This window comes from Chamaea fasciata, unplaced genomic scaffold (genome assembly GCF_029207755.1).
Source record: "Chamaea fasciata isolate MVZ Bird 193981 ecotype frontalis unplaced genomic scaffold, bChaFas1.0.hap1 SCAF_2, whole genome shotgun sequence".
Classification (NCBI taxonomy): Eukaryota; Metazoa; Chordata; class Aves; order Passeriformes; family Sylviidae; genus Chamaea; species Chamaea fasciata.
Window position 1 is genome coordinate 74,832,493 of NW_027094087.1, and position 24,187 is coordinate 74,856,679.

The following is a 24,187-nucleotide window of genomic DNA, read 5'->3' on the forward strand; positions in this document are numbered from 1 at the left end:
GAAAACCATAGTGCAGATACCTAGAACCAGCTACCTTGATTTGAGTCCAGATAACCTTCACTTTTACTGTTAACAGAGAGAAATAAAGGCCTTTGTTCAGTTGTCTAAGCATGGGCTTAGGCAACTGATTTAAGATCACATATTTCTAAAGACAATTCATCTCATCCTGAAGTATACATTTAAACAGCTCAGAGAAATCTTTCTGTATCCCTCTATTACAAATTGCCAAAAAGTGACAATCTTAATCCAGGCATCTAGCAAATACACCTGAAGATCACTAAATTTAAAAAATGTAAAAATATAAATAATTTTAACCACTGAGTACACCTGCTTCTGTAGAGCATGATCTAAAGTTTGTCATTTAAAATCAACTGCTTATAAAGACTCATTATCTTCTCTGTGGTTGCCTGTTTGGTATAACCTGTGGTTTATTTTGTTTTGTTTTGTTTTTCTGTTCTCTGAATCTGTTTCCCTCTTGCTTCCCAGAGGACTATCTGGAGGACAATGCAACATGGTGTAAGCTTTGGTATTCTTATTCTTCACTTCATTTCCATTTGTCTTTGTACAATGCTGGACAAAACAGTTGTTTAAGTTTCATCTTCACCATCTTTACTTTGTGTGTATGCCTTGTAGGCTAAAATACTAGCAACTCTTTCTGTAATTTTGCATTCTAATTTCACTTTACCAAGTGCCCAGAGCTGCTGTTGCCTTCCAGTATTTTTCTCTCACCTCAAGGATGATGTCTCATCCACAGTATATTCCTCCAGTGTACTAAAAACTGGTGTAAGCATCCCCATTAGCCTCAAACCCCACAAGGGCACGTGGAGCGATGCAAACACTGCAGTAGCATTCAGCTCTGAGTCCTGTGCCTGGAGCAATGGAAATGTGCTCCCACACCTTCCTGAGCTCTCTCCTAAAACTGCCCCTGTCTTGCTGGCCAATCTACTTATGCTTTACAGCATCATAAGTTTTTGTGGCTGTTAGAGGTCCCTGATTCCAGACAGAAAAGCCTTCCTCAGCAGAGCTCGTTCAGCACAGCCCAAAGGGAAGACAGAAACACGGCACAGATTTACATTTAGCATGGACTTAATAGTCCAGCTTCTTAGCAGGACTAATTAGTCTACAGAGAGCACCATGCTGATACAACCATGCTGCTTCCTGTGTTTGAGCTGCCCCAAGTACCTCTGTATCCACCACATCACTGTACAGCAGCGCTGTCTTAATTCAGCCAGAATTTCTCCTGAGAACATACTGCAGCCTGACCTGGCTGGACGTGTATAAAATAATTCCCCATTTTCTTTCAGGAGGACATGGAAGTTTTCTTGATTTTTCACCAGGGAGCTGATGCACTATTAAACATATAATCCAAAATGCACATGTATACCATGGAGACAGGCAACTGAGAAATTGGCCATGGCATTCATGGATGATTTGCATTCACGTAGAGTACAGTGGCTGCATAGATTAGTGGATGAGCATGCACCCTGTCATGAGAAAGAACACCTTTTATGCTCTTTACCCTGGGGAGGGGAATATATACTGTGTCACACTTTGTGGGAAAATGTTCTTTTAACATCCCTTCTGACTTGCTTAGAGTAAAAGTAGATAGAGTGTCAATTTCCATTAGGAAAATACCCTGAACTGCCCTTTTTAGGAATAAATTCCAATGTACTTCAAGTCTCTTTTTAACTTTTTTATTCCACTATGCTATGTCTTTTGTTACAGTAAAAAAATGTGATGGTAACCTAACAAATCAGTTGTGAGCAACTTTTTTTTCCCAGTGCTCCAAAACTACGTGAAAAAGAAAATATGACTTAATAAAATATAATCTGCACTGCATTTTAGCAATAAAAAATTAAAAGTAACAGGACTATATTCAGACATTGATCTGAATTGGCCAGGGAATCCTCCAGGGCACTCCTAAAAGTGAAGTTTTCATTTCAGTTTTGTTAGACTCTGTTTGGCCCACAATCTTGAACTGTTAAATACATGCCATGATAGCACAATTTTCCTGGGATAAGGTGTTTATCCTCAAGATTTTTTTCCTCAAGAGACCCCAGAAAAAAATCCAGAAGGTATGTCTTACAGGGTTTAAAGTTCTGAGATTAATTTTCCAAATTAAGGCCATAGGATAAGATACAAACAATGAGCCTGCAAAATACATCATAACTCTGGAGTTTTGGGTCATGCTCTTAAGGCTGAAGAAGACAGGCTTGCACAAGTGTTTTAGAAGCCCACTGGCTTCCCACAGGCTACTACCCCAGAACTCTTAGATGCTGTGCTGCTGGATTTGATAACCCTGTGTGATGTTAATCAGTAGATGGTTCCTGAAATGTACAGCTCCTCCTGTTTTACGTTTTGCATGTTTAGACAGAGTTCTGTTTCTTATTAGCTGTTTGGATGCAATATGCAAAATGAATAAATATGTTTTACCACATTCTTTGTGGTCATTTGGTGCTAGATTTAGGCTTTGATTGGTTCTCCAAAAATAAGTGTTTGCTTAAGTTTTGTTTAGTTTTTTTTAAGTTGTTTAGTCTCAGTTTCTGTCTCACAGCAATATCTAAGTTTAAGTCTGTGTGATCATTTTTTCCCTTGTGGTTAATACCAGTTCCAGGTGGCAAAGGTGGATGAATGATGGTGGCTGCCAGAGCCCTCCTGGGAGACCTGACAGAGTCCTGTTTTTAAAAATGGTGATATTATTCCGTCCCCCAGGTGAATGGTTGTACATGCTGCTGTATCTGATGCATTGTGTTCCGAACGTGCGTGAGGTGGTTGCTAAGACAAAGCTTTGTTACAGTGGTTGCCTCTGTCTTCGGGTGGAATGGGTGTGCCTGCTGCTCAGACCCTGACTAACATGGGCAAGGAAAGGCCATGCCCCAGCAGTGACAGAAATCACAGATCTTTACATTAATTAGTTGTCAAAGAAAATGCATGAATCTTGACTGCCATGCAGTTTCTGCCTTGTCTGAAGAGTGGTGTCTCGTGGAACACGGTGCCTGCTTGTTCTTCTAAAATGGACCTTTTAGTACTAGCTGAACTTCCTTTACCTGATGGGTGCGAAGACCCACTGAGAGTCATCATCTCATTTCCAGGAAGGCCGTAGGGGTGTGAATGGTGCTATGGATCACTGTCAGAGTGGTGGGGAATACAAAACCTGTAGATAGAATCCACTCCTAATCACCAGACTTTTGGCAAGCACTAAGATGAAGAAATGGCACAGTCATGGGTCTTCGCTTGGTGTACATCGAAAAATTATGTGATTGCTGAACTTGCTGTAAGGGTAAAGAAAAGTAAGATATCTAGGCTAAAGTTTGCACATCTGTGCCCTATCAAACCAGATAAACATGATGTGGGATTTATTTGTCTTAGCTTTTCATGTTTCTAGTGTTGCAATCAAAGTCTGAGGTATCACTTCTTTCCTTTACTAATAGATGGAGATAGCACCTCCAGAGCTTGCTTTAGAAACTCATTTAGAGAAGACAAGAATCTGAATTACCCCCTTTGCCCCCCGAGAATGAATAGAATCTGGATGATTAATTCAGAGATCCAATTTGTAAATGTCTAAATGTAACCATAATTCTTGGCATTGGAATTAGGCTCTATGAATCAGATGTGCACAAAGGAGATTTTGGTCTATAAGATATATAGATACATAGTTCTTATCATACTGCTAATCATATTCATTGCCATGGTATCATCAGGTACCTAGAAGGATAGCTAGACTCAAATGAAAATTGTTAATTTGAAGGTTGCACAACTTCTATTCAATGGAAATTTCACCTTGTAAATCTGGATTAAAATCTACTTCCTTCCATTTGATGTTTTACCTTCTGCTTAATAAAGACCAGGGGTTTTTTTCCAATGTACAGAAAGTTTATATTACCAGCCTCTGGAAGATTAATCTAAGCAGGAAATACGTTCGCACTGCTCTTTCAGCTGGAAGATAGATCACATTTCATTTCACGTGTCTGTGCATGAATCTGTGCAGAAGGAAAAGTCAATTTTTGATGTTCTTGTTCATGATAAAGAAAGGTAGTGACTATATATACATCTTCTGCATTTAGTGTTTCAATATCATAGTAGGCAAAAAAAAAAAAAAGGTTTAAAAATTAGTGGCAGGGCTTGTGTCACCTCTTGCAGTGCATAAACCATGCTGGTCTAGATGCTTCCTAGCAATATGACAGTAACAGCGACCACTGTTAGGTGTTACACTGCCTGGAAGGTGTTACACCGTCATGAATTCTTGCATTGTTGAGTGCAGCCAACAAGTTCTAAGTTTTCATAAAAAATGGATTGGTGATATACTATCTGTTCATCTACCACTACAGAATTAGAGGGTCGTTTTTTGTGCAAGTGGCTACAGAACATAAAATATCTTTCCACAGCAAAGTCATTTGTATACAAGTATAGATGCCAAGAGAGAAATTAAAACTTTGGTAATTTCTAAATTAGTTGCAAATAGTGAATCTCACTCTCCAAAGGAAAACATGCTTTATGCTTTACTGGCAATTCATTTTCTCCAGCCTTTGCAGATTTTTGTTGTTGTTGTTGTTAAACTGCAGCACATGGATATATTGTGAACTCGTAATAGCACAGCGCTGGACTCCACTTAGAACAAATAGTATGTTACAGTAGACTGAAACTGATTTCCCAAACTAAACATCTCATAAGTTTTTCTTTGATTGTAATGGACAGAAAATGACACTTTATGGACTTTTATGTGTATTACTGTGGCTAAAGAGAGGTAAAATACATAGAATAAAAAGGTTTATCTTCATTACAAATGATGACCCTTTTGTGACCCTTCTTTAGTCATAAGCTCCTTTAGTCAAAATTTTACATTAAGAAAGATTTCCTGTATTTTTTTTCTGTTCTTATCATCCTTCAATCTTTGCCATCCCTCAATCATATCAATGTATCAATCTAGGTTGTTGGGATAGCAATGCAGGATGCTTCTATAATGCAGAGCTGCATGTAAGTAGTAAATCTTGAGTTGCTCATTACAGATGTTTGGGAAAGCCAAGTCAATTTATAATACTGGGGAAGGAAAATCATGGATTCATCACATCAAATTTTATCCATCATTAACAGAGGACAAGCATATCTGAGCAAACCCAACAGCGTTTTCTGGATCCTAGGTCTGGGTGTAGACCCTAGCAACCTCATAGGTCCACATTAGGGCAAAATGAGTAGCTAGCATATTATCAGTTCAGATGCTTAGTCAACATGGAAAATGAGAGAATACCTGCAAGACACCTCAACAGATCCCGTTCTGGACACTGCTGAGTACTGAGGTACACAGTAACAGAGAATTCTGCCTACAGGATTAGGATTGAGTAGTATGGACTCCTTGCACTGCTGGTTAAGAGAACAGGCATTTTTAGAGGGTAATTCCCACTCTAATGTAGATATCTGCCAGAAGTACCAATGTTTCTCTGTCAGCTGTGAAAAACTTTAGTCTTGACAAGATATTTAGGTTATAGAGGGCTAGAGCTGACTCCTTCTGAGCAGTCTGACTACTCTCCAAACAGGTCTACCAAAGTGAAAGTGACTAAGACTATTAGAAGTAAGGACTCAGATGTAGTCAACTGAGGACTGAGTAGAGCTCACAATTTCTTCACATCCCAGTGGCTTTGTGATCTGGTGGCAGCAATCATAAATTACCATCATGTACATGTCTTTGTTAGTTTTCTTGTGTCTTGCTGCTTCTGTACTGAATGTATGTCATGTAAATGTTATTTCTGGTACAAAAGAAATGCAATTCACTCTGTCTGATTCAGTGTCTCTAATGCAGGTGCTCTGTGGAGCTGGATTTGTTATCTTCCATGATAGCAGTGGAGAGCTAGTCAAGGGGGTCAGTAACATGATAAGTGTCATGCCCTGAACTATCTAGGCATCTGCAAAGAGCTAAGAGATGTGATAAAGGCCTAACAGAAGTCCTTCCATCTTCTGGGTGCCCTAGAGGACTCCAACATGGCATTAAATTAATTTGTGTCTATATTGAATGAGGGAGCTGGGAGCTACTCATAAGATGTTAAATTAGACCAAAATGGGACAGTTGACATACTGAATAACCGTCTAGATGCCACTGGCTAAAAGGTCACAGCCTTTCCAGAGAGAGACTTCACGTGAGGGTCTCAGGTATGGCCCTCTATTTGACATCTGTTCTGGAAGAGAGGGAAGGTGTCCAAAGGTAGTAGATATCTGTCTGCAGGCAGCTGAGCCTCACTCCACGTCTCCACTCTCTGTGGTGGGTTCTTAGACACCCAGCTGAGTGTCAACAGCCACACTGATAGATTTAAATTCAGGCAAGAGTAATGCACTGCCAGATCCTGATGGACAGCTGACATTACTGTTCATTTGTATTGGAGCAAACCACGCTGCTGATACTCAACCAGTGCTTAACAGTCCCTAAGTTAATTGTCTTTGCTTTAAAGTGCTGAGAAATTTCCTTTTCTATTATATATTTGGACAGCATAAATACTATGTAGGAACTCAAATGAAAACAGACCAGAATGAAAGTTGTTTTTCTCTTGAAACATTCAAGGCCATAAAAATATCCAGTACATAATAGTGACTGTTACCTAAGTAACTGCTAGAGAAAGTAAAGTAAAAAGCTAATTGCTTAAAGTGCATTGTGTTTTTAATATAACATACCTACAGTGCTCCTATATTAAAGTGTGATTTTTATGGAAAAATAACAGAAATTTGAGTAATGTATTTCTTCTGCTGAAAAAAGCATCAGTCATTTAGAGGGAAAAAATCACTACATAATAAATGAACCTCCGAGAAACTTCTTTTTCTGTGATGTCACAAGGAATGCTTATGGGCTTTAAAAAACCAGGGAACATTTATAATATTAGAAATAATTTGTACAGAAAAAAAAATTTCAATTCTTATTCCCTCTTCAGACAAAATCCAGTTGACCAAATGGGGGTATCTAATCCCAGAGCCAGACAGATAATGTATCCTTTTTGGTGTCAGCTGAGAGAAATAGGCACTTTCAGATCACAGTTGATCTGAACTACTTCAAAAATCTTTGTTGGATTAAGTAGCACTTTTACTCTTCAGTGCCTGCTTCTTACCATTGTCTGCAGAAGAGTTTGTAGCTCAGACAGGAACACTGACATCATGTGAGATGAATTTCATTCAGAGTCTTCTTTCTGAAGCTCATGATCTGGATGAACTAGGATATTACTACCATACACCTTGATGGTATTTCTACTTGATTTGGTTTGACAACAAGGGGTCGCACTGTACTCGGCATTGAACACATATTAAAACTCTGTTCCTGTCTTCAACGCCTTAATGAGCTCTATCTTTCAGACCTTTTCTTCTGAGGTAGAAGATGCAGGATTCCCAGTCACTGCTCATTGCCTCCGTATGTTTTTCTAACTATTCATTTGCACTATGGGAATGGAGCGATCAGAAAAACAAATCTGGAACCACTGTTGCTCTAAAACGTGATATTCGTAATACCCAAGTTAACAAAATCTGAATTGTAACCTGCTCGCCTCACAAGAGAAAGAGAAGAAAGTTACATTGTCTTCCCCCTGTCACTTATGCTTGGGCAATTCTACAAGGGCAGAGCAGTAGAGATGGAACTCCCATATATCCTCCTCTTTGTCAGGTACAGAGCATTTTCATATATAGTGGTGGGACTGGAAAACCATGACTGTTTTTGTCTGCAACCCATGTCTCCCAGATTATAATGCTTACATAGTTGGGAAAGAAAAGAGGACAGCTCCCATATCAATCCCATCCAGAGTCTTATTCCCCGTCCAACTTTAGTTCTCCTAGGTAAAGATCTTCATTGTTAAATGGAAAATGGATAACTCAGCTCTTTTCTCCCTGCAGGGAGAGGCCTAGATTCATCATACTTTTATCAAGTCACCCCTTGCTTGACAAAAATCAATGTGGCAAAATCAGATCCCTTAAAAATCTCTTTTATCATGAAATCAGCCAGATATAGACATATAGGGGAAAGATGGATTGGAGAAAAAGTAATGCCTGTTAAACATGCAGCTCACTTGGGAATGTGACTAGCTGAAAATTGACTTGGTAATGTTCTGGGACAAAAGCCCTGGAATTCTCAAGCTAGTTGTGGAAGTACTTTTTAGAAATCCTATTTTCCACGGGTTGTAATGTTGATTTATTTCTGTGCTAAAATGTGAAATAATATGGCTGGCAAACATGCTTTCAGAAATCTAGAAAATAGTTAGTGATATATAGGGACATATTCTTCAATGTCATTTGTTCTTTAATGCGTCCCCATGGCAAAGGCACCATAATCACTTCAAGGCCACTCATTCCCATGATATAACACTTTCTCTGCTCTCAGCCATTCACTTCATCAGAGAGAAAACAGAGATTAGAAGGGCATCATTGTAAAAAGGAAGATCTGAGCAAGATATTTGTGTCTTATAACCACACAAAATTAAGCTCTGGCCTCCTAGACCAGGGTGACCAAAGCCAGACACTCACTACAGGATATGAGCCACACTCTAGAGGTGCTCAGTGGACGTTAAGGACACAAGACAGTTGCTGAACTTTGCATCCAGAAAAGAGCCTACACACACTCGGGAAGCTCTCCAACAAATGCAAGTGAACTTATCAGGCTTTCAGGAAGGGCTCTGATGCTGCATGGTGATCATACAGCTGAGTTTAGATGCACACCTAAATTTTTTTTCCCCACTTGAAGCACTAGAGTGTCTGATGCTTAGAACCTCCAAATTTGTCTTGCACTTATCGAGGTAGCCATTCCCTTTTCTATTATTAGAAGTGACACATAACAGGACTAACATTAAGGTTCTCTTTAGGATTTATTGCACTTTGGAATGAAATGTTACCTGATTTTGAGACCTTACTCCTCTAGCTGTTGGCTTGCTGAAGTGTTTTCTAACAAAGAAAGTAATACACTATAATCCAGACCAATTTCCAGCAAGGCTCAGACTTCATTTGCACAATTCACCATTTAGTTTTAATGGATTAAATTACACAGCTGGGGGAAAGGAGCAATGATAAGAACATACCTGTGAATGCTCTATTCTTGCTGCAGTGGTAGAAGTTGCTGCAGTGGTAGAAGTTGCCATAGTAACTTATCAGGATAAGTTAATCAAGCTTTGCCTGTTATCAGAAACCAGTTGGAGCGAAGACTCCAAACTATGGATCTTTAGGCAGTTATTAAAAGTCAGACTGATGTTCAGCTAGAGGTACACAGGGCAAGGGTGCAAGGGTCTGTCTGTCAGATAGAAATTGTAGGGATAATATGTTGGTGTAAAGGAATTAGAGAGGAAAATGGGGTTATGAGGCACAGCAAGAAATATTTTAAATTTATATTCATAATATTCAAATATTATTCTGGTTCAGAAAGTGTTTATTTAAATAAGCTTCTGATATTCCATATGGTTTGCTCCATCCCTTATATGACTACTATCATATTTACTTAGTCATAACTATTTGTTTTCTCCACTCGGCCTTCCAGGGGTGAGCCCAGCAAAAGAAAATCAAATTGTCTTAGTTGTCTTTTCTATGCCATAATTTATAACCTGAAGGAACCTACCTGTTTTTCTTTTACAGTACCTGTCTATGCCTGGGAGATTATTTGTGAAGGAAAAAAGCAATATGATTTTCATGGGCCAGTGTGGGGATCAACACTTGTTTCATGGACTATGATGACAGAGAAAGGTGCTGCATTTTCCACTAAGGGCGCACTGGAGAGAGGAGGGGGGCACTTGGGAGAAGCCTGTTTCTCCATGTGTGAACATGGAGGCCAAGGGGTTCAAGATGGCCAGGAATTTCAGTTCAAGAATTGGCTGTATGTTCAGGTACAGGTACAGCGAACACTAGAACTCTTGAGACCTTTGCTTGGAAACACAGTGTTCTCCACTCCTATTCCCAGCAGCCAAAGAGTGCAAGCAGTTTTTATTTTTTCCCACTAGACAGAGTTTTTAATTTGCCTTTAGGCTTCAGGTAAGAAAGGCCATGACAATATGGGCAGTGCAAGAGGTGCTTAGTGCCCTGCACCTCTGGTCTATAGCATAAGGGATGGCAGCACAAGCACTGCAGCCTGGTAAACATATCCCACAATTTTAAGTGCGGAACACACTATGCTGGCTGCTAGCAGGGCTGCAAGCTGTTACCCTGCACTGCAAATTCAGGGGAGGGAGTTCAAAATCATGAGCCTTGTGTAGGTTTATCAATACAGAAGAAAGGCCAAGCAGTGCATTTCACCAGCACAGTCACCAGCTTTTAGCCTTCGGGGTGCATAGTACAAGACAGCTTGAGATAACTTTGCTCTTCATCAGAAGATGTACTAGTCCTGAAAGGATCCACAAGCATCAGATGAATTTGAATTTCAACAAGCTAATCAGAAAACCCAATGTTAGCCTAGCTTGGGAAGGTACTAAGCATCCATCTAGTTTCCATGAAGAGCATTCATCTGCACATTTTCCTTTTGATAGTTTGCCAGGTTTTCCTAAGTAGGAAAATAAATGAGATAAAATTGCTAAAAACCACCTTGAAAGGAAGTGTAAGCATCACAGAGATTTGGCTTGCATAGTACATTTCTTAAAGGGCTGGAAGCCATCTGTGGGATGTTGTGAAGCAAGTTGTATCTTCTGAAAATAATTGAACCCAAGAAGCACAAGAGCATTAAAGGAGGATGGGTAAACCAGTTCAGATAAAATGAAAAGTGATTCAACCTTTTCTCCCACACCTCATTGAGTTAAACCATTTTGTACATTGAAAAAATTATGCTGCTTTTTTTTCTTATTTATTTTTATGGATAAAATTCTTTTTAGGACTCTTGAGAAGAAGAGGGGTCTATTATCTAAGAGTTGTATAAAAGTACAGCTTTGACATCAAGAGCTTGAGTCAGAAATTAATGCAGATCCCAACAACCCTGACCCTTGGCTATCAAACCACATTTTCTTTGAAAAACAGGCAGGGGATATGAGTAAGGCAGACAATTCTTTTTTGTTTCCTGTTTATCTGGGTTTGGTCAGGACTAGAAACAAATAAGCAAATAAATGCAGTAAAGCAACCTTATGGTGTGGTCTGCTATCTGAGGCTGAAGTAGAATTGCAGCTATATTTGACATACTTCACCGGTTCACAAACACGAAGTGGTCTGGTTTTGGGGTGGTTCTTTAAAGTGCAGCTTTAAAAAATTATCATCATTGGGTATTTCTTTGCTTTGCTGCAGGATTGCTCTGATTGCTGTTACTTTGCACCTCTCTTGTTCTTCTCTATTTCTGCTGGTTTTCAGACTGTCTGCTTGCATATTGAAAGCCAATTCCTAAAGAAGTTGTAGTCAGAATAATAAAGTTCCCCTGGATTTTAATGGTTTAACCTGTAGGCTCCTTCAGGGATTTTATTGGTGGGTTGGGTTTGGGGTTTTTTTGGTAACTCTTTTGACACAGATTTGCTTTCCTTTTGAACCTACAGTGGAGTTCTAACCCTTTGCCTTTTCCATCACAGGATGAAGTCATGCATACAATAGCTGAGTTATAAATTCAGCTTCAAGAGCAGTTGTACTGTAGAATAAAAAAAAGACAGGCAAAGCATCTGTAAGAAACAAAACTTGTTTAGATGTAAGTGGCTTTGATCAGCAAATGTGGCAAGGGCATGAGGAAAATAAATAGGTTTGTCTTAAAATAAGACATAGTTTAAAGTCATTCCCATTGTGAAAGTATTCTCTTTGCACAGCTGAAACATAAATAATGTAAGATCAATGTTAGATGTTGGCTGGTCTATTCTGAAAACGAGACTGTAGAAACTGTGCAAACCAACCATCACCAATAAGTTTGCTTTGCTGTATGCCTCAAGACAGAGAAATTGAAAGAGCATGCAAAACTAGGCACAAGTTGATGGAGAAATTAAAATAAAAAATTACAGGAAGACAGCAGATGTAATGACCAGCATAGGCTAGTTTGACTAGTTGTTTGAATTAAAATGATTACATATGCAGCCTCAGGAAATAAAAGCTCCCATTCCATTCAACACAGTTTATAAAGTTTTGCTCTAGTAATGAAAAATTGAAATTAGCCTCTCTAATGAATTATAGCAATTATCTCTCTGCTGGGGCAAGACAACTCTGAATCCACTCATATTCCCTTAAAAGAAGTATTCACCATACACCTCAAGAAATTCAACAACATTTTCTTGTTATTGTTTTTCTGAAGCACAAGGCTTCTCAGCTGCCAGCCCATGGTGCTTCTGGATTTCATACTGTGAGTAGCCTTCACTTACTGGGGTATGTTTGCACAGAGAGCTCTCTGTGTATTAGCAGCAGGCTGACAGAGAATTAAGTTGATTTCTTACACTGCTACGTGGCAGTAACTTTTTCATGCATTGTGAATCTGGTGAAAATAAAATCCAAGTTGTTTCTCATTTACAGACCTTAGATGACTTGTGCGAACGGAAAATGGTGCAAATCATATTTTAAACAGAAACATTTCTTTTCTGTGTCACCTGCCATGGAAGAAAAGCACTGCTGGTATTTCCATTTTACTAGAACTTTATTCCTGATTGGCATAAGTGATGTGTCAAGGTAAAAGGACTAAGATTACTAAAAGTACTATGATTAAATCCAACTGTACTTCATTTTACCACACATGCACATTTTATCACACACAAAACATTTACATTCAAACTGGCTCAAATACATTTTTGTTCAAAACCATTGTCTAAAAATTGGGGAATTTGCCCAGGAAATTACATTTGAATTGGGCAAAAAGTGGACTATTATGGGTAAATAACATTTCTTGCAAGTTATAAAGTGTGTTATCTCTTGGACTTTTTTTTTTTTTTTCAAAGAAAGAGCATATTCAATGTGTTCCTTCCTATAGAATTAAGTTGATGTCTACTTAAATGAATAAAAACTGGAATATTTTTTTCTGTGAGATCACTATTGAGAGAATTATACAAGCTGTTCGTTGGCAATGCATCACAGCTAGGCTGGAACCTTATTTTTAGGAAAGATATTAGGTTAAATCCAAGGCATTGGGAGCATCTGGGAAGTCTTTATCTGAATGTTTTCATGTGATAAAAGCATAGATATATTTGAATCATATAGGAACAACATATGTTCGTATAGCTGAGTTTTTCAGACTTGCAGACTGGAAACTTTACAGTCTAAACAGAGAAGTTTTGAGTACCCAGGAAAGATATTTTTTAACCTCCCATGCCTGTATGTCTATCCAACTGAGAACAACCTCTGCAATTAACTGTTTAAAATGGACAGAGCCTGTTTCCTCTCTTTCTTTTGACAGTGACAGATTCTTTGCATCATGAACAGCCCTAGCCATAAATCTCACTTAAGGCCAAAGCTGTGCATCATCTCATTGTCAGTGTTCAGCCACAACACACCACATTTGCAGGCTCCGAGCTCCAGCCTCAGAATTCACAGTCATTCATAAAAACTGCATCAGAAGCTTTTGCTTCAACACACCAGGATGACCCTGGTTTCTGGAGGCAAGCAGGTGTCGTCCTTCAGGGTGAATGTTCCCAAATGGTGGCAGGGGGAGCCTGTGGCCACCAGCTAATCAAGAGGCTTACAATGCCGGGGAGAAAAACAAAACGAGCAGGAGAGTTGTGTGCCTCCAGGGTTTGCACAGTGCTTTGTACTGTAAAACAAGGAGAGATGGGAAGGAGACTGGCTAATTTCCAGTGCACTTCCATGATACTTTATTGAAATGAAAATAGACCTGAACATAGGAGAGGGCAGAAGCCTGAGGTTTCATCTGAGGAAAACAGAGTCTTTCTGTGACAAGACTTCATCCTGTGGCTGCTGTTTTCTCCCTGTGGGTCCACTTGTTACTACTGTCCATGAGTAACCTATTGGCAAGTTGCCATCTCTTTCAAGTCTTTTTTTCTTTTTTCTCCTCTCCTTATGCAAAATCTTTAATGGTTTCTGATCTCTCAGGGAGATATTACTGCTCTTTTCTCTCCCATTTTGAACTTTACAAGTAAAAATGTGTTACAGGTCAGCTCTGTGCTCTGCAGTAACACAGCCTAAAAAGTCAGAAGCCACCTCTGGGTGAGCTGGTGTAACCCTGCCACTCACCATGCCACAGCATGGAAAGCTGCCAGCTCACACCCTGGAGCCAATAAAGATATTTTAGCATCATTCTGCAGCTCTTGACCTGTCACTCCACAGGACTAATTAATTCAATTGACATATCTCTGCCATCCAGGCACCAGGTCTATAACAAGCCTGGTTGGGGTGATCTCAAAGAGCTCTGACTGCCATGATGTAGCTGTGTTCCTTGTCCATCCTCTTTCCCATTAGTTCCTGTCCAAATAAGACAGGGCTTTCTGTGTCAATTTTTTCTTATTTATACATTTTATAGTATAAAATGGAACATACTTCATGATGTTGATGTTTTCTGTTAAACAGCACTGCTATTGTGCAGGGACTGGTTTGATGTGTCCACCGTGATGTGTGGTGAGCTGAGAACTTGGAACAATCAAGGTGTTAAATCTCACCAAGCTTGGTGGCCTCATGAAAACTGTTTCTGAGCATGATGCCCAGCCTACAATTCCCAAACCATGTCAAAAAATTGGTCTGGAAAGCTGGCCCATGCTAAAACTCTGGCTGATCTCACACTTTATCTGCATGGACATTCAACCTTCAGTGTCTCCAGGGATGTTCCTGGCACTCTTAACTTACTGAAGAAAAATCTACCAGGCTAGGCCCCAGAATATAGTAGTGGTAAAGAGTTTCATTTGATCCCCTATGACTCAGTGATTCTTTCTCTGTCCTGTATTTCTTGTCCTTAAAAAACAAACAAGCAAGTAAAAAATATCCAAAAAAACAACCATCTGTAGGTGAAGGCAGTGTCCAGAGATCTTAGTCCACAAATGCAGTGAAATGGGGAGAATGCAGAAATGAACTCTCTAGTGAGGATAGTGTAGGATTCACTAGAAAATAAAATTGTAGAGGGACAAAAATGCAGATATCTGGTGATTTTGAAAAATCAGATTTATCCCAGTTATACAAAAGGATGGTAACTATACAGTAGGTCATCAGATAATGAGTGAGAAAAGAAAATATATGGTGAGCTTGTACAGTACACTTGTATGGTGAGAAAGTACGGTAAAATTTTCTCCCAAGGTAAGGTAGATGAATAAGAGCTTTGGCTGCTAAAATAATAAATAAAATTAAATTATTTCGGAAAAAATAGCACAATTATGTAAATCAAAATAATGTTGACATGGAAGAGAAACTAAAATTACAATATTAAGCGTATAAAATTAGCAACTCAAAAGGGTTATTGACAGAGGCTGATTTGACATTAAAATATGTACTAGAAATTACTCTTCCACTAGAAATTACTTCAGAAAAATAAGTATGGCAACAGTGTGACACCACTTCTTTTAAGCACAGAGCTGCTTACATAGTCACTATCCCTAATCCCTATATAGTGACATTATATATCCCTAATGGTTCAAGAGCAGTCTTGTAGAAATGCAAAAATCTTGTGCAGCTGCCTACAAAAAAAAAAAAAAAAAAAAAAAAAAAAAAAAAAAAAAAAAAAAAAAAAACCACCACCTGAGAACGATGCTGTGAAGGCAACAGTTCGCAGATGACAACTCAGAACATCTCCGTCTGCTCTTGTTTTTCACAAAGATCAGTTCTGTAATCTATCTTAGTAATGCATCGCTGTTATTTTAAGTGACAACATACAGCATCCTGCTTTAAAATCTTCCTTTACAAAACATGGAGAATACATATATTAAAAGCATTAAGAACGGAGATGGATTTTTCAAGACGTATAAGCACGTCCTGTAATTTCAAAAAGAAGCATCTAGACTGACTAGCTGGCTTACTGATCTCAGCAAATAGAGGGAATCACCATTTTCCCAAGCAACTGTGTTCTTCTATTTAACCATGTGTTCCTGTGTAACTCTGTGAAAACCAGTTATAGATCTTGTAACATTCAGTGTTTATGTTGGTAAAATTCAGTATGAGCTTTGCAGGTAGCACAGACTGGTTCCATAATACATATTTGATAGAACAGGACAGCCCGAGAGAATGATCTAAATAACCTATGATTTTAGTCCATTGAGATAAAACATATTTTGATAGAGCCAGACACAAGGTCATTTGTATGGGTACAATGACTACCTGCCAGACCTAAAAAATGTGAGACTATCTTGCAGAGGAAAGGCTTAAGACAACTGAGGAGATAGCAGGAAAAAGCAAGGTAGAAATTTCCAGCTGCTCTTGCAAGAAAGGTTAGCCATCACACACGCAATCATGAGGTGTAACTGAGGATTTATGTCTTTGTCTGAATATGGGACTGATGGGTCTACTTGGATCACTGAATAAAAAAAGGCTGTGTATGATCAAGGGCTGGATGAAGGGTCACTCACTCTGCTTACATGGCTGATTCATTCCCCATCACAGTGTTGGCCCACACCAATAAATATCCTCCAAGACATGGACATAAGTTGAAGGATATCAGGAACCATGCCCCAAAGCCAGCAGATGGGGCACAAAGTCAAACTACCTTTGACCTCCCAGTCCAGCACACTTTCCCAACTTTCCCAACATCTCATCATCTGCTATCCCAGTATTGCTCACAGAATACTTTGCCCAGATAGCTGGCACTCCTCAGTGTAACATGCAGGCCATTGGAAATCCTGCACCAAGTGCTGTGTAAAACAGATACAAGGAGTTTCTGCCACTTGCATCCAGCCCAAACCCTTGAGATCTTTTCTAGAAAGAGTCATATTCTCTGTCATTTTCTAGCCTTTTTTCATCTCTAGAAAAATCGAGGGCGATGAGAGAAAGTTCTTTTGCAAGAGGTAAAGACTGTGTTCTGTCTGTCTGTCTGTAACATCAATGAATCCAGGGCTGTTAATTCAGGAAAGAAAGAATATTCCTTCCAGCAGAATGGATAAAATTTGGAATAGATCTTGGTAAAAGGTTCACTGCTAAAACATTAGTATAGCAAACCCCAAAGCAATGTGTAATGCATTCTTGGCATAGCCTTCAGCTTGGTAAGCAGTGAGGCTGTGGTTATATTCCATGCTTACTCCATTTTTCAAGTGAATTCCATATTTCACTCTAAATAGAGTACGCTACAATAATCCAGTCTTGAGCTAACAAAGGTACATGGAAAGTTTTATTGAGGTGGAGAGGTTGTGTTTGCCTTTGCAGGCAAAGATGGTTATATTATTTGGGGCTGTAATTGCAAGCTAGGCATGCAGGAGATTCTTCAAGTCTTATATCACACCTGAATGGCCACCTCCACCTCCCAGAGCACAGTCACACTCGTTCAGTTTTGATGCTGATCTAATATTTGATCAGCATCTCACCTGAACTTTACAATTCACCCAAGCTGTCTCAGGTGATGTGTAACACATCTGCAGGCAGCTAATCCTCTTTAGCAGCCTTGCTCGTGGGGCTACTATGTTAGTTAGCCCATTGCACCAGCTGGAGCCAATGGGACAGATATGGAAAGCTTCATCAACATGCTGTGTGCAGGCACCAACTCCCCCAGTTCCATTTTGAGCTAGCTCAGTTGTTTCTTTATTGTGCCTGTAATGCAATTCATTCAGAGAAGGAAATAATCCCCAGGTTAGAAATAAAGTGCTTGACTTTCACGTTTCAAGGGAGGGCTGCTAATTAGCTAAAAATCTCACACCATTTTATTTATATAGAAAGCAAATTTGATTTTGAAACTACTGAGAAGCAATAACCACAGAACTTTATGATGTCACTATTAAAGAGATGTTTTTTCAGGCTTTATTTATGACCTAATTTTATACAAAGCGCCTGCAGTGTTGTGGGCATATAGGAATACCAACTAAGTGCAGGGAAATCAGAGGCCTTTTGAAAAAGTCATTTGCTCAGTGATCCCCATGAGCTGATTCCAGTAGAGGATTCAGGTACTTGTAAATTCTATCACAGAAACACCAAACTTTCGAGCAGCTAGATCCCAGTGATGAGTCAAGAAAAAAAATAATAAAAATGAGGCAAAGCCAAAGGAACTTAGAAGTATGATTTAAATATATGCTCTGAGTGGTGAAGGTGCATTGACAGGTGACCTGATCTGGCCAAAGGGCTATTCTGTACCACAGAACATCATGTTCAGGATGTTAACTGAGGAGAGTTGGCTGGAAGGGGCTGATCACTGCTCAGGGATGAGATGGGCATAGGTCAGTGGGTGGTACAGAGTTGCACTGTACATCAGTCATTTCTCTCAGGTTTTCTTTCTCTCTTTCCTTTTCCTTTTCACATCACAATTTTTAAAATTATTATTATTATTATTATTCACCTATTTAACTGTTCTTATTTCAAACTATGGGCTTCACCTTTTTCCGATTTTCTCTCCCATCCCACCAGGAGGAGGGCAGAGGGGAAGTAAGCGAGCAGCTGCATGGTACTTAGCTGCTATCTGGAGATTAAATCATGCCAGTAGCCAAATTGCCTTCTGAGGGGAGAAATATGCATTTGAGACCACTGTTTCTGCTTGAATAAAAGTGCCGCCTTGCCATAGGAACTACACACCTCAGTATTTAAGATATAACAATGACTATAAATATATTAACAATGGTTCAACCACTGCCTTGCAGAGTGGGGCACATACACGCTGTGCCCACATTTCCAGCTGGCTAGGTTCAAGGGGCTCTACCTTCCACAGTGTGGATTTTAGGATAGTCTTTGAGTCACACGTGGCTTTGGTGAGCTGTGTACTCCAGCCAGTCCGTCTCTCACTCACCCTCTGAAGTGTCACACTTTGTAATGCTACACTAGAAACAGCTACACCAGCTCTCATCCAGATGCCTGTAAAAGCTCTTCTGGAGTGATTATGCCTCTTTTCAAGCAGGTCTTCGATTATTTCTTATTTTAGAAAAAGAGGGAGAACAATTCTTTATATGGCTACAAGGGGTGAACAGTTTTAAATCAAAAGAGGAGAAATTTAGATTGGATGTTAAGAAGAAATTCTTCACTGTGAGGTGATGAAACACTGGAAGAGGTTGCCCAGAGAAGATGTGGACATCCCATCCCTGGAAGTGTCCAAGGCCAGGGTGGATGAGGCAACCTGGTCTAATGGAAGGTGTCCCTGCCAAAGGCAGAAGGTTGGAACAAGATGATGTTTAAGGTCCCTTTCAACCCAAACCACGCCATGATTCTATGATTCTATTATTTCTGGATAGCTGTACTAAGTAATAGAAGAGAGATTAGTACCGTGATGAAGGTTACTCTCCCTCACACCCTAACTTCAGGCCCAGGACCCACTTTCCATTCAGCCATTAGCAGCAGAGGGGATGGAAATGCAAAACATACAGCTCTGCACAGTGGCTGTACCACATCTCACAGCTTGTTTTGGCTATGAGTACCCTGTATGTCACACAGAGTCCATGGAATCAGCTTTCCTCTGTATAAAGTCTAAAACAGAGAACGTCTGGAAAGTGAGGCAAATTTCTCTCAAGTACAGCATGCTCGGAACCATGCAAAACTGTCTCTTGATTTTTTAAGGGCTTACTGTTGAAGCCATTTTAGTCATTTGGAGCCTAAAAAGTAAACACTGTCTCCCGACACTTCTCTTCTGGAAAGGCTTAAAATCCCTTGTCCCAGGAGGGAGAACAAGTCATCCCCTCATCTCCACTCAAGGCAGTGTTCAAAAGTTGTATTTATATATACATCAGCTTAAATCTCGGCTTCAAGTGGTATGACCCAGCTGCAAAAGCTGCCAAGTCCCAGATGTTTTTTGTCTCCAGCTGTATACTTATCTCTCAGAAGACTACCCTGGGTCAGGGGATGGCAGTGATTATCCATATTTCTTTCCTACATCCAAAGCAATCATTTTAAAGCTGCACAGTCTTTCTCACAAGCCCTTGTCTGGGTCTTGTCTAGGTCATATATTACTACTCCCTATGAAAACTGCAGAGTCTTGCTAGATTGACTATAAAATATCCTCAGGTTGCTGCAGGTTTTTGATTTGTTGCACAGTACTTGATGAAATTCCTTTCAGCTAAATATGAATGAAGACTCGAGGTTTATACAGCAGCCTTGCAAGAAGAGAAGGTCATCGTAACTCTGTCTTCTGAAAAGAAAATGAGGGCTATAGGAGTGTAATTAAGAATTTTTTCTGCAAGTAGAAAGTAAGCTGTGTATTCAAACGGTTTGAGGTAGTGATGGCAACCACTGATACTTATCACACACACATTTGCTGTTGACAGGTATTTGGGGTGGTCCCAGCAGTAATTTTTAAATTTAAAAAAAAAAAAAAATTGACACCAGCTGACTAAAAAGATCCATTATTAATGCTTTAAGAGAAAGGGAATGGACTGCAAATCTTTATCACTGTAAACCTGAGTGAGGCTCTGTGATCTTCCTTTTGAGGATTTGTCATCAGAACCAAGCGCAATGCTTAATGTAATGAAAAACACCAAGCAGTGTGTGAAGATCCATCATGCCAGTAACATACACAGGTAACCAGGGCAAAGTCACTCCTTCCCAGGTAGGTTGGCAGCATGTTTCAGGAGAGGCAGAAGGACTCCAATCCAGCTGCAGTCCAACCACCCCCATGCAGAGAGTGGAGTGTTTTGAGAGGCTTCTGCCTGAGCTGCTTCTCAGGACCCATAGCACCAAGGCGTCTGCACAGACACATGGATTTCTCCTGCCAGAGATTTTTTTTTCCCAGTTCTTTACCCCCTCCTTGTCCTAACACAGACAGATAATCTCAGATACATCACAGAAGAATAAATATTGCCAGTTTGAGCTGGATTTATTCTTTTATAGCTGCTGTCACCAGCTGCGTTTGCTGTACAATCTGCTGGCCACAGCCACCACCCTGCCGAGCTACCTCTGCCCACCAGCTCCCCCACGGGGCTTCTGTTCTTTTAGAATGGAATCATTTGCAAGAGGTTTTTCATATAAGCTATGCAACAAAAGAGAAATTTCCCTTGTCCCTCTTAACAAAAAATAAAAAAGCAGCAAACTGTGAACCCTTCTAACAAGGACAGTCTCATCCTACTGATTAATGCAGGGTATGGCAGATATTAAGGTGTATTTGTCTTGGCCTGACTGCCAGTGTTTCTAAACACATGGGATGTGGCTCTCTTTCATCCCCTAAATACCTCAATTGTCACTAAAGCACTAACACACCTTGTCTTATCTACTTAGAAGCCCACAGACACACTAACACTGCTCAGAGAACTCTCTCCAATCCCTGCAAGAAATGCTGCCCACTCGTTCTCTCTTCACTCTTCCAAGGCCTCCAAGAAGTAGCTTACACAGAGAATAGAAAATTGTCAACTTTTCATGTCGACCTTTCATGTAATATCTATTCCTTTAATTTTTTGTTTGGCCATTTTAGGTTTCCCACATGGAGAGTGTGGTCTTTCCTCTAAAAGGATATAATGAAACTATATCCTTTTCATCTGGTCCTGGTAATAATCCTACCCAATATTCTTCTCCACAGAAACAAAGAGAGGAGTCTATTTTACATTTCAGACACTAAATATTTTGATTTACTGTTTGAGATTATGATTAAGCACTAAATAGTTCTTCTGTTAGGTTAGGAAGTTTAGTTTGGAGCTCTTGTCCTCAAAGATACACCTTTTCAGATGGATATAAATGGTTTTGGCATTATTTCTGTAAACATCTACACTTGTATCAGGTGGTTCTTGTGGCCCACCTGTATTTCCTAAGACTTGGTATTGATTTACTATGTAAAAGAGGCATTGTAAGGACCGTTAGCAATCAACAAACAGATTCTTTCAAACTTTTCCCTCATGATAAGTGAAAAGTGTGCAAAAGTCTAAAAGGCATTGGAGCAAAGCTTAATCCTTGGACACTATGCATATATTAACCTCTACAAAGACTTTGATCAAATCCTTAAATGTCATCAGCCCCCTTTCTGTTTCTTCTGGGCCATATAACATCACACACATCACAAGAATTGACCTTTATTGTTTGCAGGCATGCCCGAGGATATTTATATCATCCACACACAGCCCAGATATACCAGTCACTGCTCCTTACAAGATCTAAATAATTGACAGTGCATGGAAAGCAGAACTGCATACCCCTACAATAATTTAGATTAGAAGGAACTCCTGGAGGTCATCTGGTTCATGCCTGCCACCTCTTCTTCACGTCCTCATTTGGTTCAAAGCAGAGACAACTTCAAAGATGGGTCTATCTTCAAGTCAGATCAGGTTGCTCAGGGCTTTGCCTACATCAGGTAAATTAATTTGTTGCTACCAGGATAGAGAACCCAGCTGGTTGTATATATGAAAGAGCACAAATTCCCCACAGGAGCATTTCAATATCTAGCACAAGCAGCTTTCCCAACTCATCCATCAAAAACAACATAGTCATGGACAAAAGCAAACCCAAAAAACCATCCCCTTAGTTTCACGCCAAAGCCAGTGCTTTGATATCAGTATATGCTCTAAGAGCACTCTATCAGTGATGCCCATGTTGCCCACAGAGAACAGCAGCTGGAAATCTCCAAAACCATTCTATCCACAGGGCATGAATGGAAGCCCTGGAGTTTGATTATTCTATTCCTATTTTCTCAGAGAAGGGGGTGTCTACCCATGAACCCTTCAGCAGACAGCACAGGCAAGATGTGTCAGATTTTGCTCAGAGGGCATCAGAGACAGAACACCTTTGTAATGAATGCCCAGGTCAATTCATATCTCTATCCCCAGTGGTTTCCATACTGCTGAGGGCTCTGAGAAAAAAAAAAACAGTGGGAGAAAACAGCTAGTTCCTCCATTGTGTAGCTCTAAACCATCTTGCCTACAAAGTGCCTGACCCTTCAGTGGGTCCTATGGGGTCCAAAAATACACCTTTTCTGCTTCCAAATGGTAATGGAAATGAGCCAATTTCATTCAAGTTGTTCCATCTTAAAAGGAACAAGGAACCTGCTTCACTTACTGTTCTTTGTAGACAGCACTGCTGTCACTCTCCCCTGCCAAGCAGGCACAGCTGGGACACATCTCCCATGGGCAAGTGCATTTGCACCCCTGCGTGCCGAGCAAAATGCACACAGAGGTAACACATGTCCAGGACCTCCAATTACTTAACACATAAGTAACTTTCCTCTCAGTGCACCACATGACTGAGTCCTAATTGAGCATCACATTCCTTCTGGATGCAAAGGCAAACCATTATGGACAAATGAGTCAAAAAGCCAAAATAAAAACCAGTCAGATAGCTCAAGCACGCCTGACAGAGCTATTTAAAGGATTCTGACCATTAGCTATCACTTCGATTTTATCACTTTTCATACTGACATGAAAGGTGGCAGAGGAGTTGCTTTCTCAGTCTCTTGCTTCTTCACAAAAGAACACCAACATCAGGCACAAAATATTCAGAAAAAATTGTTAGTTGTCTTTGTTATCATTTCATCTTCACCTGACCCTAATGTTATTGTCTGGGGTGGGGGGAGGTCATGTCTGAACAGCAAATTACTATTTCTAAGGCTTTCAAAGAATAGTCTGAATGTGAAAAAGATACGTCTACATGTGGATGACCACACTGGACATTAATGCTTGATCTCCATATATATTTTGCTGGTGCAACAAAAAAACTTAGGCCCAGGTATTTATACATGTATGCATTTATATATATACGTATATATGGCATCTTTTCAATATTTATGTTTTATGGTTTTATGTACAGTAGCCAGCAAGATTATGAACATCATAGGTTTACTTCCTTTGCTGTTATCAAAAAAAAAGCTATATTTCAAACCAGTAATTGTCTGTGTATTCTGAAGACTAGTTTTATAAAAAGTTAGGGGATGCAATTTGAGGCTGACTTTGTTTGAAATTAAGCCATTCCTCAGAGTACCTTGTTTTCTATCTTCTTTCACATATGTACACACAAAATTCCTCACAGTAATGCCTTTCCTTATAATTAAAAGGAGGGCAAATACAAAGAATAAGTCTCTCACATGTCCAAACAAATGGGTTTGCTATCCAATTAGCAATCCATTCACTGCCATAGGAAAGAGCAGAGTTCCCAAACAAACCTCCAGTTAATTCTAACTGAAAGGTAGTCAGGGGGCTGGAGCACATGGCATGCAAGGAAAGGAGAGGAGCACTGTTCAGGCTGAAGAGGTGAAAGCAAAGATGGAATCTTATTGCTGTCTTCAACTACCTCATGAAAAGTTACTAAGAATATGGAGCCATATTCTTGTTGCAGCTCCATG

The 24,187-nt window shown here is 39.8% G+C and overlaps 1 protein-coding gene across 2 annotated transcripts in view; it reads left to right on the forward strand.

The window, feature by feature from the left end:
* Positions 1-24,187, forward strand: part of GPC6 (glypican 6) — a 726,194-nt gene that overhangs the window by 666,563 nt on the left and 35,444 nt on the right. Inside the window, exon 7 of one of the 2 annotated variants that reach the window (XM_066176351.1) lies at positions 487-516. The exons of the other annotated variant lie outside the window; for it this stretch is intronic. Coding sequence (XP_066032448.1) covers positions 487-516 — 30 coding nt within the window. The remainder of the gene's footprint in view (positions 1-486; positions 517-24,187) is intronic. 2 annotated transcript variants of the gene reach the window in all.